Source organism: Geotrypetes seraphini, chromosome 6, assembly GCF_902459505.1.
Source record: "Geotrypetes seraphini chromosome 6, aGeoSer1.1, whole genome shotgun sequence".
Classification (NCBI taxonomy): Eukaryota; Metazoa; Chordata; class Amphibia; order Gymnophiona; family Dermophiidae; genus Geotrypetes; species Geotrypetes seraphini.
Genome location: NC_047089.1, coordinates 256,805,299 through 256,827,396, shown reverse-complemented (window position 1 = coordinate 256,827,396; position 22,098 = coordinate 256,805,299). Strand labels below are relative to the sequence as shown.

General features: G+C 41.9%; 1 protein-coding gene across 4 annotated transcripts in view; it reads right to left on the bottom strand.

Annotated features, from left to right (window-relative positions):
* POLA1 (DNA polymerase alpha 1, catalytic subunit) overlaps positions 1-22,098 on the bottom strand; it is an 874,681-nt gene that overhangs the window by 195,026 nt on the left and 657,557 nt on the right. For all 4 annotated transcript variants that reach the window (XM_033948024.1, XM_033948022.1, XM_033948023.1 and 1 more), the window contains exon 35: positions 9,715-9,831. In XM_033948024.1, coding sequence (XP_033803915.1) covers positions 9,715-9,831 — 117 coding nt within the window. The remainder of the gene's footprint in view (positions 1-9,714; positions 9,832-22,098) is intronic.

Genomic DNA, 22,098 nt, shown 5'->3' with positions numbered 1-22,098 from the left:
TATACCACCTTTTCATACATTTCAAGGTGGTTGTACAATAAAATCAAAAGGGAAAGAAATAGTAAGCCAAAATAGGCTAAACTAACAAAACATCAGTTCAAGACAACAAGACAGACAACAACATAAAAATAAACAAACTGGTACAAGGGGGAGAGGGGAGAAAAGAGAAGGTAGATGGAAAACTTAAAAGGAACTCGGACTAAAGAGAACTGTGAAGAATTGCAAAGGGACTTGAACAAACTAGGGGAATGGGCGACGAGAAGGCAGATGAAGTTCAACGTTGAGAAATGTAAAGTATTACATGTGGGAAACAGAAACCCGAGGTACAACTATACGATGGGATGGATGTTATTAAATGAGAGTACCCAAGAAAGGGACTTGGGAGTAATGGTGGACATGACAATGAAGCCGACGGCACAGTGCGCAGCGGCCGCTAAGAAGGCAAACAGAATGCTAGGATTAATCAAGAAGAACCAGAACAACCAGAACAAAAGAAGTTATCCTGCCATTGTATCGGGCGATGGTGCGTCCGCATCTGGAGTACTGCGTCCAATATTGGTTGCCGTACCTTAAGAAGGACATGGCGTTACTTAAGAGGGTTCAGAGGAGAGCGACGCGTCTGATAAAGGGGATGGAAAACCTTTCATATGCTGAGAGATTGGAGAAACTGGGTCTCTTTTCCTTGGAGAAGAGGGGATATGATAGAGACTTATAAGATCATGAAGGGCATAGAGAGAGTGGAGAGGGACAGATTCTTCAAACTTTCGAATAATAAAAGAACAAGAGGGCATTCAGAAAAGTTGAAAGGGGACAGATTCAAAATGAATGCTAGGAAGTTCTTCTTTACCCAACGTGTGGTGGACACCTGGAATGCGCTTCCAGAGAGTGTAATAGGGCAGAGTATGGTACTGGGGTTCAAGAAAGGATTGGACAATTTCCTGTTGGAAAAGGGGATAGAGGGGTACAGATAGAAGACTACTACACAGGTCCTGGACCTGTTGGGCTGCCGCGCGAGCGGACTGCTGGGCACGATGGACCTCTGGTCTGACCCGGCAGAGGCATTGCTTTTGTTCTTATGGAAGGGGAGACAACGTGTTAGTCATAGGTAATGGACTATAAAGTTTAAAAAGTCCTTACAAGGACAGTTTAGACTTGGAATGCATCTTTAAAAAGAAATAGTGCAATGAGGAGACTTCCTGGCAAAGTTGAATTATCGTATACACTCTTTACTCTGGAAGGAAAGCTCGAGTTTGCGTTGTATCCAAGAGGGCTCAAATAAACTCCACTGTGAGTGGGCTCAAGTTGGGATTTCTGATAACTGATCTTGAATCCTAGAAGCTCCAAAAGATGAACTGTTGCATGCAATGTTCAGTGAGCTAGTTGAGGCATGGAGTCCTTGATCAACCAGTCGTGTAGGTAAAGGAACACATGGAAAGTGTGCCCAAACCACTATTAAACACTTTATAAAAACTCTGGATGCAGAAGCTAGACCAAATGGAAGCACCTTGTACTGGAAGTGTGTTTAAAGACAAAATTGGAGGTGTTTCCTTTGAGCAGGGAGAATGGAAATATGGGTGTACACTTTCTTGAGATCTATAGAGCAGAGCTACTCATTTTTCTCCAAAAGAGGCAGAAAGGTTCCCAAAGAAATCATAGGAAACTTCTCTTTCACTAAGTATTTGTTGAGAGCTCAGAGATCTAGTATTGGACGGATGCTTCCAGTTTTCTTCGGTATAAGGAAATACTTGAAGTAGAACACTCGGCCCCTCTCCTGCAGAGGAACTTGTTCTATGGCACTGAGCTGGAGAAATGCTGAGAGCTCTTGGTAAAGAAGGGTTTTCTGTTGGGAGTTTAAAGAAATAAAACAAAAAACAAAGGAAATAAAGTGATAATTTTTTTATTGGACTAACTCAATGCATTTTATGATGAATAGAGAATGACATGGGGAAAATATTTGTCCCTGCCACTGCCCTGTCCCCGCGAACACTGTCCACGCCCCGTCCCCATGACTACTATCCCCACAGCATCCATACAAGCCTCAGTACTGCAATATTTAGCTTATTCCTTCCTTATAAATCAAAGTTCTGGCTGCTGAAAAAGATGTTCAGCTGGCAGGGCTTTGTTTATAAATTTTTATCAACACAACTAATATACTACTTTATCCAAAAGCAGAAAAATAAAAAAATAAATAAATAGAATTTTTTTTTCTACCTTTGTTGTCTGGTTTCTGCTTTCCTCATCTTCTCATTCAATTCCTTCCTTCCTTCAATTCTGTCTTCTCTCTGCGTCTTCCATTTGCTCTGTTACTGTGTGTCTCCCTTCACCCCCCCCTAAATTAGTCTGGCACCCATCTTCTTCCCTTCCAGTGTCTTCTCCCCACTCTCTCCCATTTCCCTTCAGCGCCTTCTCCCCACTCTGTCTTCCCCATTTCCCTTCAGCATCTTCTCCCCACTCTGTCTTCCCATTTTTTCCCTTCAGCGTCTTCTCCCCACTCTGTCTTCCCCATTTTTTCCCTTCAGCATCTGCAGGCAGGCTCGGCCGGCTTGAGCAAGTTACTTTGGAAACTAATGCGCCGCAAAGGTAAGGGGGAGGGAGGGAGATAGATTTGGCCGGTAGGTAGGAAGGAGGGGGGCCGTGCGCATTCCCTCCCTTATCTGCGAGGACAAGGCCATTCACTGCTCCACGGGGCAGTGGATGGCCTTGTCCCCGTGCCCACAGTGAGCACTTTCCCTTCCCCCCCACCGTTTTGGCGGGTTACCTACAGCTAGCCGCAGGTAATAGCCAACGTATCATTCTCTAATGATGAGCTTCTTCAGTTCAGAAAAAAGCAAATGTTGACAAATATTTTTTATTTATTTAGCTTTATTTATATCCCATCATACCTTTTCAGTTCACGACAGTATACAACAAGAGATGCTGTAAGGACAGTGAGGTTACATCAGATCAGAAAGAATTGGGAGACAGTTGAGTGACCGGGGTGGTACGGTGGAAACAGGGGGCTAGTAAGAAGAGGTAAGAGAAGAGTGGGATTGAAGGATCAGATAAATTTGCCGAATAAGTGGGTTTTTAGTTATTTTCTAAATGAATGGTATGTGGGTGCGTTCAGGATTAGTTTGCTCAAGGTGTTGATCCATGTCCCTGCTTGAAAGGAGAATGTCCTGTTGAGGAATCTTTTGAATCTGCATCCTTTGGGAGAAGGAAATGTGAAAAGTAAAGTACTGTGAGAGATGTTTATATGTAACCATTGTTGATAGCGACTGTGGTGTCTAGAAAATTAACTTTCCCTGGGGAATAGTCATTTTGAATTTGATTATAGGATGATATGTACTGAAAGAATTGTTTGAGAGTCTCTTCTCCCGCAGTCCAATGTATTAAGGTTACTTCCGGTGGCCACCCCCAGCACAAGACAAGATTTGACGATAATAAAGATAGCAATGAAAAGAACAATATTAGCAATTCACTTCCTAGCGATGCAAAAGGAAAAATGAACTGAAATTGAAAACTATACAAAAAATGAGATTGTTGAATAGTAGCTGGAAAGCAATGACCACAAACGCCCAGAGTCTAAGCAACAAAAATCGGGATCTATAAGCCCTGATGATAGAGGCAGACTTGGATATTGTTGCTATCCCTGAGACATGATTCACTGACTCCTATGCATGGGATGCCAACACACCAGGCTATAATCTCTTCAGGAAGAACAGAAATGGTTGAAAAGGTAGAGGAGTAGTTGTCTATGTAAAGACAGATATCCAAGCGACTGAAATGAGGGGGCCTGGGGAAAGGAAAAGAGAAGATGGAACTTCTACCCACTTGGCTGTTATTTATTTATTTAGCCTGTCCTCCCAAAGGAGCCCAGAATGGGTTACAAAGGTACATTCACAGTATAGAAGGACAAAATTATTGAAAGACATTTTTGGCAGACATAGCTTAGAAGAATTTGCGGCATTCGTAGAAGATATTACATGGCATAGTATAAATTTAGGACAGCATTCATTGTACTAACAGAACAGAACATAACTGTACTAAAGTTTTAGTGTTTTAAGCAAGTTCATGATTGGTGGTTGGCAGTTTAGGTCCCGTGAGTATCACCGGTCATTATGGAGCTCGTGAGTAGCGTTGGACATTAAGGAGCTGGATTTGTGAAGAGGAAGGATTTCAAGGCCTTCCTGAAGTTCCATAGATTGTCTAGTGATCTAATGGATGTGTTGATGATGTGCCAGAATCTGGGTATAAACTGTGAATAAGAGCGTGAGCTGTCTCTCTGTTTGAGATCTCAGTGATCTGTTTGGGACGTAAATTTGTAGTTTTGATGTCATGTAGTTCGGTGTCAGCTTGTGGAAGGTCTTGAAGGCTAGGATCAAGGCTTTAAAGGTGCAGCGTTTTTGGATAGGCAACCAATGCATGTATGTTAGTGCTGGGGTGACACGGTCTCGGAAGCCTAGGTTTTTCAGGAGACGAATGACTGCATTTTGTACACCTTGAAGGCGGGAGAGGGTTTTTGTGGGTAAGTCCACTAGTAGGGCATTGCAATAGTCTAAGCGGGATAATACAAACGCATGCAATAGTTGGACAAAATCGGTTTCTGAAAAATAGGGATGGATGCACTTCAGTTGATGGAGGTAGTAGAAGGATGAAGACACTAAGTTTGATACAGAACACAGCTCTCAGACTCATCTATTCACTAGGAAAATATGATCACATCACCAATGCCTATCTAGACTCTCACTGGCTACCGATTCGAGCAAGAACCCAATTCAAACTATACTGTCTACTATTCAAAGTACTAAACGGAACTGCACCTATCTACCTAAACAACCGCCTACACCGAAACCTTTCACCCAGAATAAGGAGAACCCAGATCCCGTTCACCTACCCCCCACTCAAAGGCACTAGACGCAAAAAACTATATGACAACCTACTTGCTACACAGGCAGCGAAACTTGACCCCACCATCTCCAAGCTGCTGATCACAACTACTGACTATAAAGCGTTCCGAAAAGATATCAAAACCATACTATTCAAAAAACACATCCCAACAACCTAATCTCCCCTCATTTCCTATCCCTACCGCACTTTCCTTGCAATTCCTCCCTTTCAGGCAACATCTAATCAAGTCTCTATGATGATACTTCAATACATACCCGGAAACATTGTAACCACTAAATATCTCAAAACATCCGATACCTCTACTTATAAACTGAATCTAGCTTTCTGTAATGTAAAGTTATGCTATGTAAAATAATGTAATGTAAAGTTATGTAAGTACTGTAAGGCAATGTAAAGTAATGCAAAGTAAACCTACGTAAATCTGTGTAAAGTAATGTATGTAAAGTTATGTAAAGTAAGGTATGCAAAGTTTGTAAAGTAATGTAAAGTAAAGTATTGTATTGTCATCGCCTGGAAATGACCAGCCATCTTCTAATGTAATCCGCTTAGAACCGCAAGGTACAAGCGGAATAGAAATCACTAATGTAATGTAATGATTTGAGAGTGATAGATTTGAGTCCAGGATCACGGTGCGGTATCATTCTCAGGTGTAACTTTGCTATCCAATCACGGTCCTTCTCCATGTTTTTCTTCTGTCAATACCGAACAGAAGGGAATTGGAGAAGAGAGAGAGGAGGAGAAGACGCTGCTGAAGGGAACTGGGGAAGAGAGCGTGGGGAGAAGACACTGAAGAAGAGTGGGGAGAAGACGCTGAAGGGAAGTGGGGAAGAGAGAGACACCAGACCAATGGGAGGTGGGTGAAGGGAGAGATGGAAGGGAGAGGCACAGTATCAGAGCATATGGAAGAGGCAGAGAGAAGGCAGACAGTGGATGGAAGGAATTGAATGTGGAGAAGATGAGGAAAACAGAAACCAGACAATAAATGTAGAAATTTTTTTTTTTCTATTTTCTTTTAATTTGCTATAGGATAAAGTAGTATATTAGTAGTGTTGGCAAACATTTATAAACAAAGCCCTGCTAGCTGAACATCTCTTTCTCTAGTTCAGCAGCCAGAACTTTGATTTATAAAATGGCAATTGTACAGAATATTGTTTCTTGTTATACTTTAATAAAATAAGTTCAGTATAAGACTATTTGAGCTTGTGTGGATGGGATCAGATGGTTTGCGGGGATGGGACAGAGATGGGGACTGAGCTCGTGGGGATGGGACAGGTCTGGCCCCTCTGTCAAATTTAAGAACTCATTGTGGCCCCCAACTCAAAAAGTATGCCCACCCCTGTTCTATACCTTAGGGCTATTTCCCTTTACCTGCATGGGCTGCAGAAGAGAACCGCAGGTTTTTTACTCCGCCTCCAGTGTACATCACAGGCTACCCTGGCTCCTCCCACCAGTCTTTCTCTTCTGCATGTGGCTGCAAGGTGTTTCGGTTCTGCTCTTTCACATTTATTGCACTGGAATTTAGGTTCCCCCTCCCTACATATATCACGTTACACTTTTTCACATTAAATGTCATCTGCCATTTAGATGCCCAGTCTCATAAGGTCCTCTAGCATGACAGCAGATAAAACACTTACAATTTAACAATGTTCAAGAATGCTATGTCATCAGCAAAACTGATTAGATCAATTGTTATTCCTGTTTCCAGGTCATAGAAACATGAGGGCAAATAAAGGCCAAATGGCCCATCCAGTCTGACCATCCACAATGTCCCCCTTTCCTTAAGACACCCCATGTGCCTGTACCATGCTTTCTTGAAGTCAGACACAGTCTGTCTCCACCACCTCTACTGAGAGACTATTCCATGAATCTATCACGATTACTCCTGAGCCTATCACCTCTTAACTTCATTCTATGCCCTCTAATTACAGAGAGTCCTTTCAAATGAAAGAGACTCGCCTCATGCACATTTATGCCATGTAGGTATTTAAATGTCTCTATTTTATTGCCCCTCTCCTGCCTTTCCTCCAAAGTATAGATATTGAGATCTTTAAATCTATCCCCATATGCCTTATGACGAAGACCATGCACCATTTTAGTAGCCTTCTTCTGGACCAACTCCACCCTGTTGGTGTGATCTTCAGAATTCTACACAGTATTCTAAATGAGGTCTCACCAGTCTTATACAGGGGCATCAATACCTCCTTTTTCCTAGTGCCTAACTTTTTCCATATGCACCCCAGTATCCTTCTAGTTTTCGCTGTTGACTTTTCAACCTATTTGGCTACTTTAAGATCATCACATACTATTACACCCAAGTCCTCTTAGTTCTTCACCCCATAAACTGTACTGTTCCCTCTTGTTTTTGCAGCCTAAATGCATGACTTTGCATGTATAAATATGTTTAAAAGCCTTTGTCCATCAGGAATACTGGGGAAACTGAGAAGTTCAATGGTTAGTGTAGTGGGCTGAAAGCTGGGGAGTGGGCGGATTCAATTTCCAATGTTACTCCTTGTGACCCTGAGTGAGTCACTTAACCCTCCACCTACCCAGCTACAAAATCCTAGATTATGAACTCAATAGGACAGAGAAAGTATTCAAATGTAATATGTAAACCGCATTGGTTGTAGCACAGAAAGGCAGTATATCAAGAATCTAATATACACACATTTATACTTTTCCATTGAGAATACTGACCATTTAATCCTGCTCTCTATTTTCTATCTTTTAACCTGTTTTCAGTCCACAAGAAGACTCTGGCTTCTATTCCTGAGGTCTTTTGTCATATGTCTTTGGAAAATCCAGATACACACTATCAAATGGCTCACCTTTATCAACATGTTTATTCACCCCTTCAAAAAACATTAATGTATATGTTCACTAATTCTGTTTATTATCTACTTTTTTGGCCGGCAATGATGCCAGGTTTACTAGTCTGTAGTTTTCTAGGTCAACTCTGGGACCATAATTAAAAATGGTCAGTATGTTAGCCACTCTGGGCAAGTCACTTAATCCCTCATTGCCCCAGGTACACTAGGTAGAGTTTGAGTCCACCGGGATAGATAGGGAAATATAGTAAAGTACCTGAATGTAAACCACGGGATATAAACGTGACACAGACAAGAGAACATGGACTGAAGCTAAGGGACAAGTCCAGGACAAATGACAGGAAGTTCTGCTTCACGCAGCGAGTGGTGGATACCTGGACTGCTCTCCCAGAGGAGGTTATTACGGAATCCACTGTTCTAGGATTCAAAAGCAAATTAGATGCACATCTCCTTACGAGAGGCATAGAGGGATATGGGTGACTAAAATTATGCCAGGCTGGGCCTTTGCGTGTGCGGATTGCCGGACTTGATTGACCATGGGTCTGATCCGGAGATGGCACTTCTTATGTTGTAAATGGTATATAAATAAATAGAATTAAAAACCAAACCAAAACAAAACTCTCCAATCTTAACTTTAAAAAATAAAGGACTAATTACTAATACATTTGCAATTTCTATGGTTGAGCGATGAGACGAAGAAGAAGAAGTCCTGGTGTGATACAGGTGAAGCAGGATAAGTCCTTTGGATAAAGGTGAAGTAACCAGACCTCACAGGAGAAAACCCCCTCTCCTCCCTCTTGCTCTAATAAATCAGAATATTAACTGTAAAAGATATTTCATAACCCACTTGCCAGCTGGCCTATAGTGATTGAGAAATATTCTGTTTCTGAGTTAGCTATGGTAAGCAAAAACTTGTAAGAAACAAGACTTAAACTCCGATGCATGGCACCTGGCCGGATATTATGCAAAGAGGAACACAGCTCATGGTCAGAAAAACAGAGTACTCATGAACATTATTTAGCAAGATATATCATGTGTTACCACAGCAGAGAAGGAATTTTGGACTCGGAATTGCATATATGGTAAAGGGAAAAGGGCATTTGCAGGAAAAAGTTAGGCCTTACGGCAAACTGAACAGACGTATAAGATGACACAAATAGATAAGCCAATAAATGAATCTACTTATGTATTGACGTATAAGAAAAATAACCAATAAAGATGTACCATGTGATTTAGGCTAACGTGGTATTGACCACCAAGAAATGTATAAAACCAGGCCTATAAGCAGAAGTAATTAGAACAGACATCAGAGGACCCTCAGGCCTGAGGATCACATCTGTTACATTATATGCTGAATGATTTATTCTTGTAAGCTGTTACTGATTTGCTAAAAATTGTATACCTATTGAAACCAGTATATAGAGTGTGGAGTCTCCATTCCGAGGTAGGCCTAGACAGCGACCTACTTCAGGTGATTTGCTACAATTTGTCAACCTGCCCAAGTTTGTAGGTTTGGAGAGATTTGGTTCATGGAATACAAAGGCCTCCTTTTACTAAGCTACGCTAGCGTTTTTAGCGCGCACTAACCCCGCGCTACACAAAAAATACTAACGCCAGCTCTATGGAGGTGCTAGCGTGTAGCGTGCGCTAAAACCGCTAGCGCAGCTTAGTAAAAGGAGCCCTAAGCTAGAAAATTCACACTTTAATAGGAGAAAGAAATGATGCCCTTTAAAGTCAGTTTATCAGCATATTTCCAATTTTTAACTCCGGTAGGCTCTTCGGTCACTTGTACATTTGTCTTATAAATGCAACAAGGAAAAAAGGTTAGGGAAATTGGATACTGAAGAAGACTTCTAACATTGCTGTTTTCCATTCGTTTTGACAGCACTGTCAATGATACTTTCACACAATAGAAATATTATTAATTCTATATAACTGTTTAGTTTGTAAGCTCCTTTGACTCTGTATAGCGCTAGAGAAATAATTAGTGTATGCATACCTCCATTCTGAGTGTTGCCTTCAGGCAGACCTGGCATATAGGTCCATTTCGGGAAAAGTTGAGAGGAAGTCGACGAGTCCTGCTCTGACAAGTTTGTTCTTCACATATCAACCACCCCTGCAGAGAAAAAGGAAAAGGCATAAGCTTTATAACTGTATCAATCCTGCTTTATGTCTGATACTAAGGGGAACTACATTTACATGTGCTATTTTACTGTTATTCCCATTTATTATCCTGGCCTGAGACTTTGACCCCTACCGGATCCTATGTGTGCAATACAGGGAGGGAGGGACACAGTCGGCCTCCATCCTGGATACACTGCTACGGAGCCATGCGGTCTGCACTCCAACCTATTAGCAGATGAATCGGGGGTGAGTTATGTTCCCAAGGGAACGGCCCCCCCGAGTCCTGAAGCCAATAATTCAGACTGTCCAAGTGAGTGCTCTGCAAGAAAAGTCAGGATAGCACAAACTCATATATAAAAGAAAATTAATTATAGATGGCGCGACACAATTCGTATTTTGGCCACGAAGGCCTGCCTCAGGAGTCTAAAAACACAAACATATATACAAATACAAAATGAAAAATAATAGATTAAAAACACTGCAAAGAAGACATCCCTTGGAAGCAGACTGCTATCTCCTGTAACCAGAGCTGTCCCCCAAGGGTATCCTCTGCAGCACAAATCACAAATAAAAGCACTGAATTTAAGGAAAATAAACATGAGCAGACAATTCTAGTTTCTACTCTCTCGCTTGTAGGAAGACAACTGGAAATGACAGGGCAGTTCAGAGATAAGACTGAAGGATCAAAACTATGCAAGCAGTGGCTTCCCCTATGTCTCTCAATAGCAGCCTATGGGCTTTTCCTCCAGGAACTTGTCCAAACTTTTTTATCAAGTTACATTAACCGCTCTTAAACATCCTCTGGCAATGCATTCTATAGCTGAGTGAAAAAATATTTCCTCCTATTGGTTTTAAAAGTATTTTCCTGCAACTTCACTGAGTGCCCCCTAGTCTTTATAATTTTTGATAGAGTAAAAAATGTCTCCACTTGTATCTGTTCTACACTACTCAGGCTACTGCAAGCTTTGTTCCTATCAACCCTCAGCCATCTCTTTTCCAAATGATGAAGAGCACTAACCTGTTTAGTCTTTCCTCATACATGAGGAGTTCCATCCCTTTTCTCATCTTGGTCTCTCTTCTCTGAACCTTTTCTAGTTATGCTATATATTTTTTAAGATACAGCGACCAGAATTGAATACAGAGGCAGTTCAAGCATTCCTAGCATCTCTCTCTCTTTTTATATACCTCAAACAACTTCACTGGCTACCCATCCCATCTCAAACAAAATTCAAGACTTCATGCATTATACATCGCATACTCTATGGAAACTCGTTTGCGCCACTTATTCATCTATTCTCCATGGCATGGTCCACCTTAAGCAGAAATCTTAACAGGATACAACGAAACCTTCCCACAACAAAAAAAATCTCAAGTACAAACAAATATTTGACTCCATGCTCACCTTCTTGGAACGACCTCACAGAAGCTATCAGAACATAACCTGACTACACAACATTTTGGAAGAAACTGAAAACCCTTCTTTTTGATAGCTGAACTCTACATGAATCTAAGTCCATCCTCTTCTGATACCCTCCCTCCTTCTCCTCCCTTTTCAGAATCTCTGAACTATTATTATGTTTAGGTTTTGCTCTTATCTAAATTCCCCTCTAAATTCCTCCTCCCACCGACATGAATCTTTATGTTCTAATGTAATTCCTTTCTGCTGTGGTACACCCAGGCGAAAACAGAAAGTTGCGTTATTGGAGACAGACCATGGCAGATGGAAAGCAGGAAGGGGAACCGCGGGCAATGTTCCTGAATTACTGCCGAGGCTGGCAGATTTTTCAGCGTGACAGAAGGTGAGGGCAACATTGGACCAGCGCAGAGAGAACAGATGCTGGGCCACGGGGACCACCCATAGCCTTGGGGCCGGACTGTGAGAAGAGGAAGTTCCCAGAACATGACTCTACATAAATGGCCAGGTGGGCCAGATTCGTCCCACAGGCCTTGTGTTTAACATGTGCTCTAGTTCTACTCTTGATTAAGTCTAGAAGCCCACATCCCATTTTGCAAAAGGTACTTATAAAGCAACTATAAGTAAAAGCAGAGTTCAGGAAAAACAAAGTTTGTTTTGGGTTAAGTGTAATGACCCCAATTCTGAAAGAAAGAAATTTCTCCAACTAGCTGGTAAAATGTCTGCTGTTTACCTAATCAGACTTTAGCAAGCAAACAGAAAATAGATTACTTATGTTTCCTAATGCATTACCACTATGCTGTTGTCATATTTTTAAAATTTATCTTGAAATGGAAGATCAAAGACAGGCTGTAGATGTTACCAGGTTGAAATAATCAAAGTGATTGAACTGGGTAGGAAATGCTCCTGCCCAGTTAAATTGCTTGTGCTGGTCTATTCTATTAGTAGAACTATAGAAACATGATGACAGATGGTCAAATGGCCCATCCGCAGAATCACTATCTCCTCCTTTCCCTATAGGCTCTTTACACCTGTATTGTGAGGTCATAGAGCTTTATGGTTATATAAATACATAAATATTAGTTTAGCAACTATTTATAGGGAGTAATGGCTTCTTTGGGATGGACTTTCTCGTACACAGGGTAGCTTCACATCAACCCCACAACTCACCCTGAGGAACAGATTCCAGATCTTACAGGAAGGAACGGCCGACGAGAATCAGGAAGACGCCCATCACACGACTCCAGTTCCGGGGACATCTGATCGACATCCCCAAAGGAAGCGCAGAGTAATAGTCATCGGGGACTCCATGTTGAGGGGCACCGAGGGACCAATATGCAGACCAGATATGCAGTCGAGGGAGGTCTGCTGTCTGCCTGGAGCCAGAATACGAGATGTGACAGCCTGTCTTGATAGGCTTCTCAGGCCCAAGGACCACTTCCCAATGCTGCTCATCCACGTCGGAACGAATGACACTGCCAAGAACACTCTGGAGGGCATAGCTAGAGACTTCGGAGCTCTGGGGGAGAGGCTGAAGCAGACAGGAGCACAGGTAGTATTCTCTTCAATTCTTCCTGTTAGGGGCAAGGGAAGAGACAGGGACGAACGTATTCTGAACACAAATGAGTGGCTACAACGATGGTGCTGGGAAATGAACTTATGATTCCTGAATCACGGGGAGGCACTACAGGGACTCCAGGGATCAGACGGACTCCACCTGACCAACAGAGGTAAGAACGTCTTCGGACACCGAGTAGCCCGCCTGCTTCGAAGGGCTTTAAACTAGGTAAGTTGGGGGAGGGTACCCATTTATATACCGGAGCAGTAAGTAACAATCCTGATAAGGTGAACCAAAACTCCACTTCTAAGTCAGAGGTAAGTACCCTTGCTGCAAAAGATTCGCTAGGAGACACTCTAATTCAGATGGGTAACTCTCTAAAGGAGTTTAGACACAAAGAGTGGAGAGCTATGTATGTAAATGCACACAGCCTAGGGAATAAATTTCTAGAACTAGAAACAGAAATAGTAAATGCAGACCTAGACGTGGTAGCAATATCCGAAACATGGTTCACTGACTCTCATGGGTGGGATATAACTATACCAGGATATAACCTGCTTCGCCAAGATAGAGAGGGTAAGTTGGGAGGTGGGGTAGCACTTTACATCAAAGAGAACATCAAGACAACTAGGATCACAGATGTCAAGTACACTGGGGAATCCATCTGGGTAAACCTGGCCAGAGGCGGAGAGAAATGCCTATACCTCGGTGTGGTATACAGACCTCCAAGACAATCGGAGGACAAAGACAAAGAATTAATTGAAGACATTGAGAATATCACCTTACGGGGGGACGTTGTCCTGTTAGGGGACTTCAACATGCCTGATGTAGACTGGAACACATTCTCAGCAACAACTTGTAGTAGCAAGAGGATATTAACATCCATGAAGGGAGTACAGCTCAAACAAATGGTACTAGAGCCCACTAGGGCCCAGGCCATCCTGGATCTGATACGAACGGGGAAAGCGTCACGGAAGTCTTGGTGGGAGAAATGCTGGCAACCAGTGACCATAACATGGTATGGTTCAACCTTAGAAAGGGCTTCCATAGATCACAAACAAAAACGAAGGTACTCAATTTCCGGGGCACTGACTTCGCAAGCATGGGTGATTTCGTCCATCAGACGCTACAGGCTCAAGAAACAACGGATGATGTGGAAGCTATGTGGTCAACACTGAAAAGGACACTACACGAAGCAACTATCCGCTACATAAAATCGGTAAATAAACAACAAAGAAAGAAGAAACCCCGTTGGTTCACTGATGAGATCTCACACCTAGTCAAGGACAAGAAAAGAGCATTTCTTTCATACAAACGCACCGGGGAGAAAGAAGCTAAAATTGAATACAAGACAAGGTCTGCAGCGGTCAAAACAGCAGTCAGGGAGGCCAAACTTCGAGTGGAAGAAACTCTAGCAAAGAACATTAAGAAAGGGGACAAATCCTTCTTCAGGTATATTAGTGACAGGCAGAAGAACACAAACGGGATAGTATGTCTTAGAACAGCAGATGGGATTTATGTGGAAACAGATTCCGAAAAAGCCAAACTACTGAACGATTACTTCTGCTCAGTCTTTACCTGCGAGGCACCTGGACACGGGCCACAGCTGGAAGCAAAGCCAAGCAAGGAAGACCCATTTCAGAATTTTGGGTTCTCACCAGCTGATGTTTACAGCGAACTGTCAAGACTCAAGGTAAGCAAAGCCATGGGACCAGACAAATTGCACCCACGAGTACTCAGGGAGCTGTGCGATGTCCTGGCGGAACCATTAACCATGCTCTTCAATCTCTCCCTAAGTACAGGGAGAGTCCCCCTGGACTGGAAAACAGCTAACGTCGTTCCTCTGCACAAAAAGGGTTGCAGAGCGGAGGCTGCAAATTACAGACCAGTGAGTCTCACATCAATAGTGTGTAAACTCATGGAAACACTACTTAAATGTAAATTAGACACGATTTTGGATGAGGGGAATCTAAGGGATCCTAGTCAACATGGATTCACTAGGGGTAGGTCATGCCAATCCAATCTTATCAGCTTCTTTGATTGGGTAACAGGAAAGCTGGACTCGGGAGAGTCTCTGGACATAGTGTACTTAGATTTCAGCAAAGCTTTCGACAGCGTCCCACACCGTAGACTATTAAACAAGATGAAATCAATGGGGTTAGGTGAGACACTAATTGCATGGGTCAAAGATTGGCTGAGTGGAAGACGTCAGAGGGTGGTGGTCAACGGCACCCTCTCTGAGACATTGGAGGTGACCAGCGGAGTGCCACAGGGCTCGGTCCTGGGTCCACTCCTTTTTAACATATTCATAAGAGACTTGACCCAAGGGCTTCAGGGTAAAGTAACTCTATTCGCTGATGACGCCAAACTATGTAATATAGTAAGTGAAAGCAATCTGCAGGATAGTATGACGCAGGATCTGCTTACATTGGAAAACTGGTCCTCGACATGGCAGCTGGGCTTCAACGCTAAGAAATGTAAGGTTATGCATCTCGGTAGCAGAAATCCATGCAAACCTTACACCTTAAATGGAGAAACACTAGCTAGGACTTCAGAAGAAAGAGACTTGGGAATAATCATCAGTGCAGACATGAAGGCCGCCAAACAAGTAGAGAAGGCCTCATCCAAAGCAAGGCAACTTATGAGATGTATCAATAGAAGCTTCGTTAGCCGCAAATCTGAAGTCATAATGCCACTGTACAGAACCATGGTGAGACCTCATCTGGAGTACTGTGTGCAATTCTGGAGGCCACATTACCGTAAAGACGTGCTTAGAGTTGAGTCGGTTCAGCGGATGGCCACTAGGATGATCTCGGGGCTCAAGGGTCTCTCGTACGAAGAAAGACTAAACAAATTGCAGCTCTACACTCTAGAGGAGCGCAGGGAGAGGGGGGACATGATTGAGACATTTAAATACATCACGGGACGTGTCGAGGTGGAAGAAGACATCTTCTCTTTTCAAAGAGGCTCATTGGCTCCCCGTCTCTCATCGGATACTTTATAAAATTATATTACTTACTTTCAAAATCAAACACTCACACCTACCCCTATTTCTTGATAAACTTTTAATCCCCCAAAGTTCTCCTCGTTCCTTAAGATCATCCGATCAAAAACTCCTTTTCATTCCTTCTCTAAAAGAATCCTTTTACACCAGGAATACTAACTTCGCCATAACTGCACCCACATTATGGAACTCTCTCCCCCAATTTCTTCGGGATGAAATTCAATTACCAAAATTTAAGACTATTCTTAAAACTTATCTATTTAAAGATGCCTACGCCAAATCTTAATCTTTTCCTCGTCCACTCGTTGATTTCTTTTTCAATCTAATTATCATCCTCACAGCATATCACTCATACCAGGCACCCCTGCCCCCCGTGTTATATCCCTTCCCTCTATCTCATTTCTCCTAAGATTATGTAACTTTTTCCTAACCTTCCCACTTACCCTCACTGTCAGGTCTGTCTATACGTTTTATATGTTTCTATTTTTCTCACTACTCTCTCTAAACACAATTAAATATATCTTGCTTTCCTATTTAAATTTTATTGTTAACTGGTCAGATATTTGTTTTATGATCGGGGTATAAAAAACCAATAAACTTGAAACTTGAAACTTCTTTCTCAGGGGACCCTCGGTCACAAGGGGGCATCCATTCAAACTCAGAGGAGGGAAATTCGATAGTAACATAAGGAAGTATTTCTTCACAGAAAGGGTTGTAGATCACTGGAACAAGCTTCCAGAGCAGGTGATCAAGGCCACCAGCGTTATTGACTTTAAGAATAAATGGGATGCCCTAGTAGGATCCTTACGAGGGTCGAGTTAAGGAACTAGGTCATTAGTACTCAGACTTAATGGGGTGGGTCAGTAGAGTGGGCAGACTTGATGGGCTATAGCCCTTTTCTGCCGTCATCTTTCTATGTTTCTATGACTTCTAAATCAGGTCTGTTGGAAGAGCGGATTGCAGCTTTAATGGCTGGCAATAAACTCTTTGGGGATAAGCTGGAAGAGCTCACAAGCAGTTGGGAAGAAATCAAGACCATCAATAAAGCTTTAATTAGGGCACAATTACACTCCGCTGCGCTGGTGGAGTATTGTATTGTACAACAGGTCCATAGGACCTGCAGTTAAAGAAAGAACTTCATTTTTTGGACAATGAAACATCTGTATGGAACTGGAATGAGACGTTAACACGTTCTATTGATTTAATGTTTTTAACAGTGGATGCTTTGGCTCCCATTATTTAGGAACATCAGAAAGAACTACAAGACAAATTGGAAAAAATGAAGTTGGGAGAGGAGGAAGGCATGTTTCAGCAACATTTTTGAGATCATGAAGTTCAAATGGATAAATACAAAAAGGAGCAGAAATCCTTTAAAATAAAAAAATACTGTCATGATGAATTTGACTATACAAAAGGATAAGTTTATTTGTGGATGAATAGGGCTACAAAGAATAAAAGGAGCCACCAGTCTGGTAAAAAAAAATGTAATGTTCACTTGAGATGTCCTCTAGTCAAGTGAATCACCAACAGAGGAAGATGATAGTGGGAAAAGCATGGAGTCTTCAGTGAATGAAAATATTGCAAGTGTGGAATTACCAGACTCTTTTTTTACGGTTGCAGTTACAGAACACGAAACCACCCGGAATTGATCAACAAGTAGTCACCAAGGTTTCAAAATCCAAGAAGATCAGTCGCAAGTAAATTCTGGTATATTTAACTTGTCTTCCCATACATTATCATTATTCCCAAGGCATCCGATGCCATAAATGAGATGGAACAATGGATGACAGATTTCAAGTTCAAGCCAGAAAAAACAAAATTATTCGTTGCCTCCCCTCACCCGCTTGACAATAAAACCCCACTATGCATCAAACTCAACTACCCTATTCAGCCCACCATGAAAATACTAGGTGTTACTCTAGACCAATGCCTAACAATGAAGGAACAAGTGGATTCTCTATTCAGAAAAGGTTTCCTTACTCTCTGGAAACTCAGAACCATTAAATCATACTTCGATACGTCAACATTCAGAATCCTAGTGCAATCCCTCATACTGAGTCAGCTTGACTACTGCAACATCGCCTATCTAGCAATCTCACAAAAGAATATGAGACGTCTCCAAATAATGCAAAATGCTGCGGTCAGACTTATCTTCGGGCTGAAGAAATTCGACCACGTGACACCCTACTATCGGCAGCTGCACTGGCTACCAACGGAAGCCCGAGTAAGGTTTAAATTTGCCTGCCTCTGCTTCAAAGTACTATACGGCCTAACCCCCAAGTACATAACGGACCTTTTCGCATTTTCTAATAACAAGCTCAAGAGAAACACACACCCAAAACTCATTTCCCCTCCAGTTAGAGGCTGCAAAATGAAAAAACACCATGAACACCTTCTCTCTCACCAAGCAGTCGTATGGGGCAAAGACCTAGACCAACTGCTTTCGCCCACTACATACGGGGAATTCAGGAAACGCCTAAAAACATACCTGTTCCAGAAATACCTAAACAATTGACCCACTCTCCCTCTCCCTCCCCCCTCCCTATTCCACCTGAACTTACAGCACTGTAATAAATATACCGTATTTTCTCGCATATAACGCGCGCGTTATACGTGGTTTTTACAAACCGCGCATACCCTTGCGCGTTATACGCGTGAGCGCGTTGTACAAAAATTTTTTTACATAGTTCCCCCCCCCCCCCCGACGCCCGATTCATCACCTGGAAGGAGCGCTCGCACTCCCACCCCGAAGGACCGCTCGCACCCCCACCCGAAGAACCGCTCGCACCCCCACAGCCTCCCCCCCTCCCCCATGGAGAAGCTGTCTACCTTGTTTCCGGATGCCAGCCCAGCTGCTTCCTCTGCCGGCGGTCCTGCCCCTTCTCAGAGCCCTGTGCTGCGCTGCTTCCTCTTCAGGCGGTCCCGCCCTTTCTCTGATGTCAGAGAAAGGGCGGGACCGCCGGAAGAAAAAGCAGCACAGCAGGGCTCAGAGAAGGGGCGGGACCGCCGGCAGAGGAAACAGCTGGGCTCGCTGGCATCCGGAAACAAGGTAGACAGCTTTTCCATGGGGGAGGGGGGTGAGGCTGTGGGGGTGCGAGCGGTTCTTCGGGTGGGGGTGCGAGCGGTCCTTCAGGGTGGGGGTGCGGGTGCGTGCGAGCGGTCCTTCGGGGTGGGGGTGCGAGCGGTCCTGCGGGGGGGTCAATCGGATGTCGGGGGGGACATCAGGCTTTCAGGGTAGGGACAGGACTTCAAGGAGGAAAGGAGAGTCGGGGTGGGCGAAAACAGAGTCAGGGTCTCCAGAGGAGAGTCGGGGCGGGCGAAAGGAGAGTCGGGCAGCATGCACGGTATACGGGTGTGCACGGTATATAAAAATTTATGTACATAAATGTGTTTTTTGCGCGCTATACCCGTGTGCGCGTTTTACACGGGTGCGCGTTATCTATGTGAAAATACGGTAATCTGTTATCTTCATCTTATCGTAACTTTACGTTGCTATTTATCCCCAACAGGTCCTGTCGGACATTACCTACTATAATGTACATATTACATTTTCGCTCAGCAAATTGTATTTCTATACTATTGCCTCCTGAGGTCTCTGATCTCTGTATTTCCTCTGAATATCTACTTATTGTATTTAGCTGAATGTCCAGCACTCTTGATTGTAAACCGCCTAGAAGTCGCAAGATTGTGGCGGTATAGAAGAATAAAGTTATTATTATCTAAAGAGGAAGAAGAGCTGTTACAAAAAGGACTTTCATTTGTTCCCACAACTTATTATGATGGATTTGATATATGCTCTCATTTATAGCGATTCTTTAGGACCCTGAGATTGAAAACTTATTTTGGGGACAGTGGACCATAGGATTAAGTTACAAATCTAAATAGACTGGGTCCTCCTGATGCATTAGTTGCAGCATTTGAGAGGAATATTATGAAAGAACTGGAGCAGATGGAACAGCAACAAAGTAGAACTTTTTTCAATTTGTCAAGACATCAATTTCAAATAATTCAGTCTCTAAGGTCAGATACATTATTATTCAAAGGACCGACAAAGGGAGGATGGTATCGTTTTACAAGATTATGCAGAATATATAAAGGAAGCGTTGTGTCAGTTAAGAAATGAAGAATATTATAAGAGTCTATCTAATGATCCTACAAGTGAACTATTAAAGATTGATGAAATATCATCATCAGCCAAGAAGGAATGGCTTGTTTAATGCAATTTCATCCACAAATTCCTTTTATATATTTTATTCCGAAGATCCATAAGTTACAAGGATTTATACAAAAACATCATATCTCGCAATACCCTTTTAAATGGGAAGCTGAAAAGATCAAAGATTTGGGCATTTGGTATAGCTCCCCTGTGGTTAAAACACTTTCTCTAAACTCTAATTATATTATTGAGCTAACCACTTCTATTTTACAATCTTGGTCTCCTCTTTTTCTCTCCTGGTAGGGTAGAGCTGAGGCCATTAAAATGGTTTTAGACCCATATTAAATTATATTTTCAGCATGATACCTTTACCATTTCCACCGTCCTTATATAAGAAAATGGACAGCCTTATTAGTAAGTTTCTTTGGAAAAATAAAGTACCTAGAATAGCACTTCACAAACTAATTGCAAACAAATTGCCTAAGATTAGAGGCGGACTAAATTTACCTGTTTTTAAAAGATACCACTTAGCTTTTAGATTGGCTCAATGTCTAGGTTGGTTTCAAAACTGAAATGAATGGGTTGTTCCAAGATGGGAGGTATTTGAAAAACTGCTCATCTCTCCTGTATCTAGTACTGTTCATGAATAAACTTCCATATAACATATCCTTAAAGATCCTTAAGTCTTCAGCCTCTAATATTCCTACGCTCTACAAATCTATAAATGGTAATTTTATGGAAGTACAATATAGTCCCATATGGTTTAACAGCGCCATTGATCCTCATAGTTTATCTGGGATTGAAGAAATTTGCAAATTAAGGAACATAAGGGCTCTTTCTCAGGGAGCTATTCAAGGTAAAATTATCCCAATTCTTGAATTGAAACAAACAATGGTTCAATCTACTGTAGAGGCACATAACTGGCAAGAGATTTCAGATTCTCTTAAATCTTTATTATCCCTATGTAGCGAAGGGGCACTTACTTCACCTAACTTCTCTAAGCTTATTCAGATCCTTTTAGAAGGGAAAAAAATTATGCAGGAAGTGGTAATCCCCTTTGATAACCTCTGGGCTGAAGAATTGAATTTAATCCTAGATGAAGTAGATTGGAACTCCTTTTGGTCTCTATCAGTTTGGCCCACTATGTCAGCTTCAATTTGACAATCTACATATTTTGTTTTGCATAGGGCCTACTTGACCCCTAATAAAATTGCCAAGTTTAAACTCAATCTCATCAGAGAAGTGCTGGTCATGTAATTCTCAGCCTGGCACTCTTATACATCTCCTTTTTGAGTGTCCTAATGTAAATTTATTCTGGTCAAGCATTTGGCTGAAAATACTTAGACAGTGGTATCTCTATCTCTTACAGTCATTATTTTGCGCTCTTTGTGCCCAGATATCTCGATCCCATCAAAGTACTTTAAAATATTTGACACTATGATTGCTCTGGCTATCCATCATATTGTCTGCAATTGGAAAGATAACTCCTATCTCAATTTTCACGAATGGTGGAATCACTTGGTATGATTAGGGAATATGAAGAAATGATAGCTTTGCAATTTAATAACATTGTTAATTTCAATCTGAAATGGGCCCCGCTAGATGATTTTTGTACAAACCTATTACTGTATAGTTAAACAAAACTCCTTTGTTTCTGATTAAAGATTCTGTAGCTCGTGTGTGTATTTTTGTTTTATTTTAGGTTTACTTTAGTTTATTAGTATATGTTCTATTTTATGTATAAATTTGTATTAAGTTATTCGATTTCCTTTATTTTTGATCAATATGTGTAATTTATGTATAAGATATATTATTTGAAAAAGTTAATAAAAATTATATTTAAAAAACAAACAAAAAAAAGGATTTATGCAAGAATTGAATGAACGTGATTTTAATATTATATTTACATACTGTTCTGACTCTTTACAAAATATAATTTTTGGATACTGAGATTCATATGTCAGCTAGTAAATTTACAGAACAGCAAATATATTGGTAGAATCCTGCTTTCAAGACAGAAGCATAACCACCTCCACAAGTGATGGTTTAGGTTTGTGACCGACTATAAGTCACAGTTGGTAAGATTTAGCTTCTCTACAGCAGTCACAGAATCTTCTGGCAATGCCA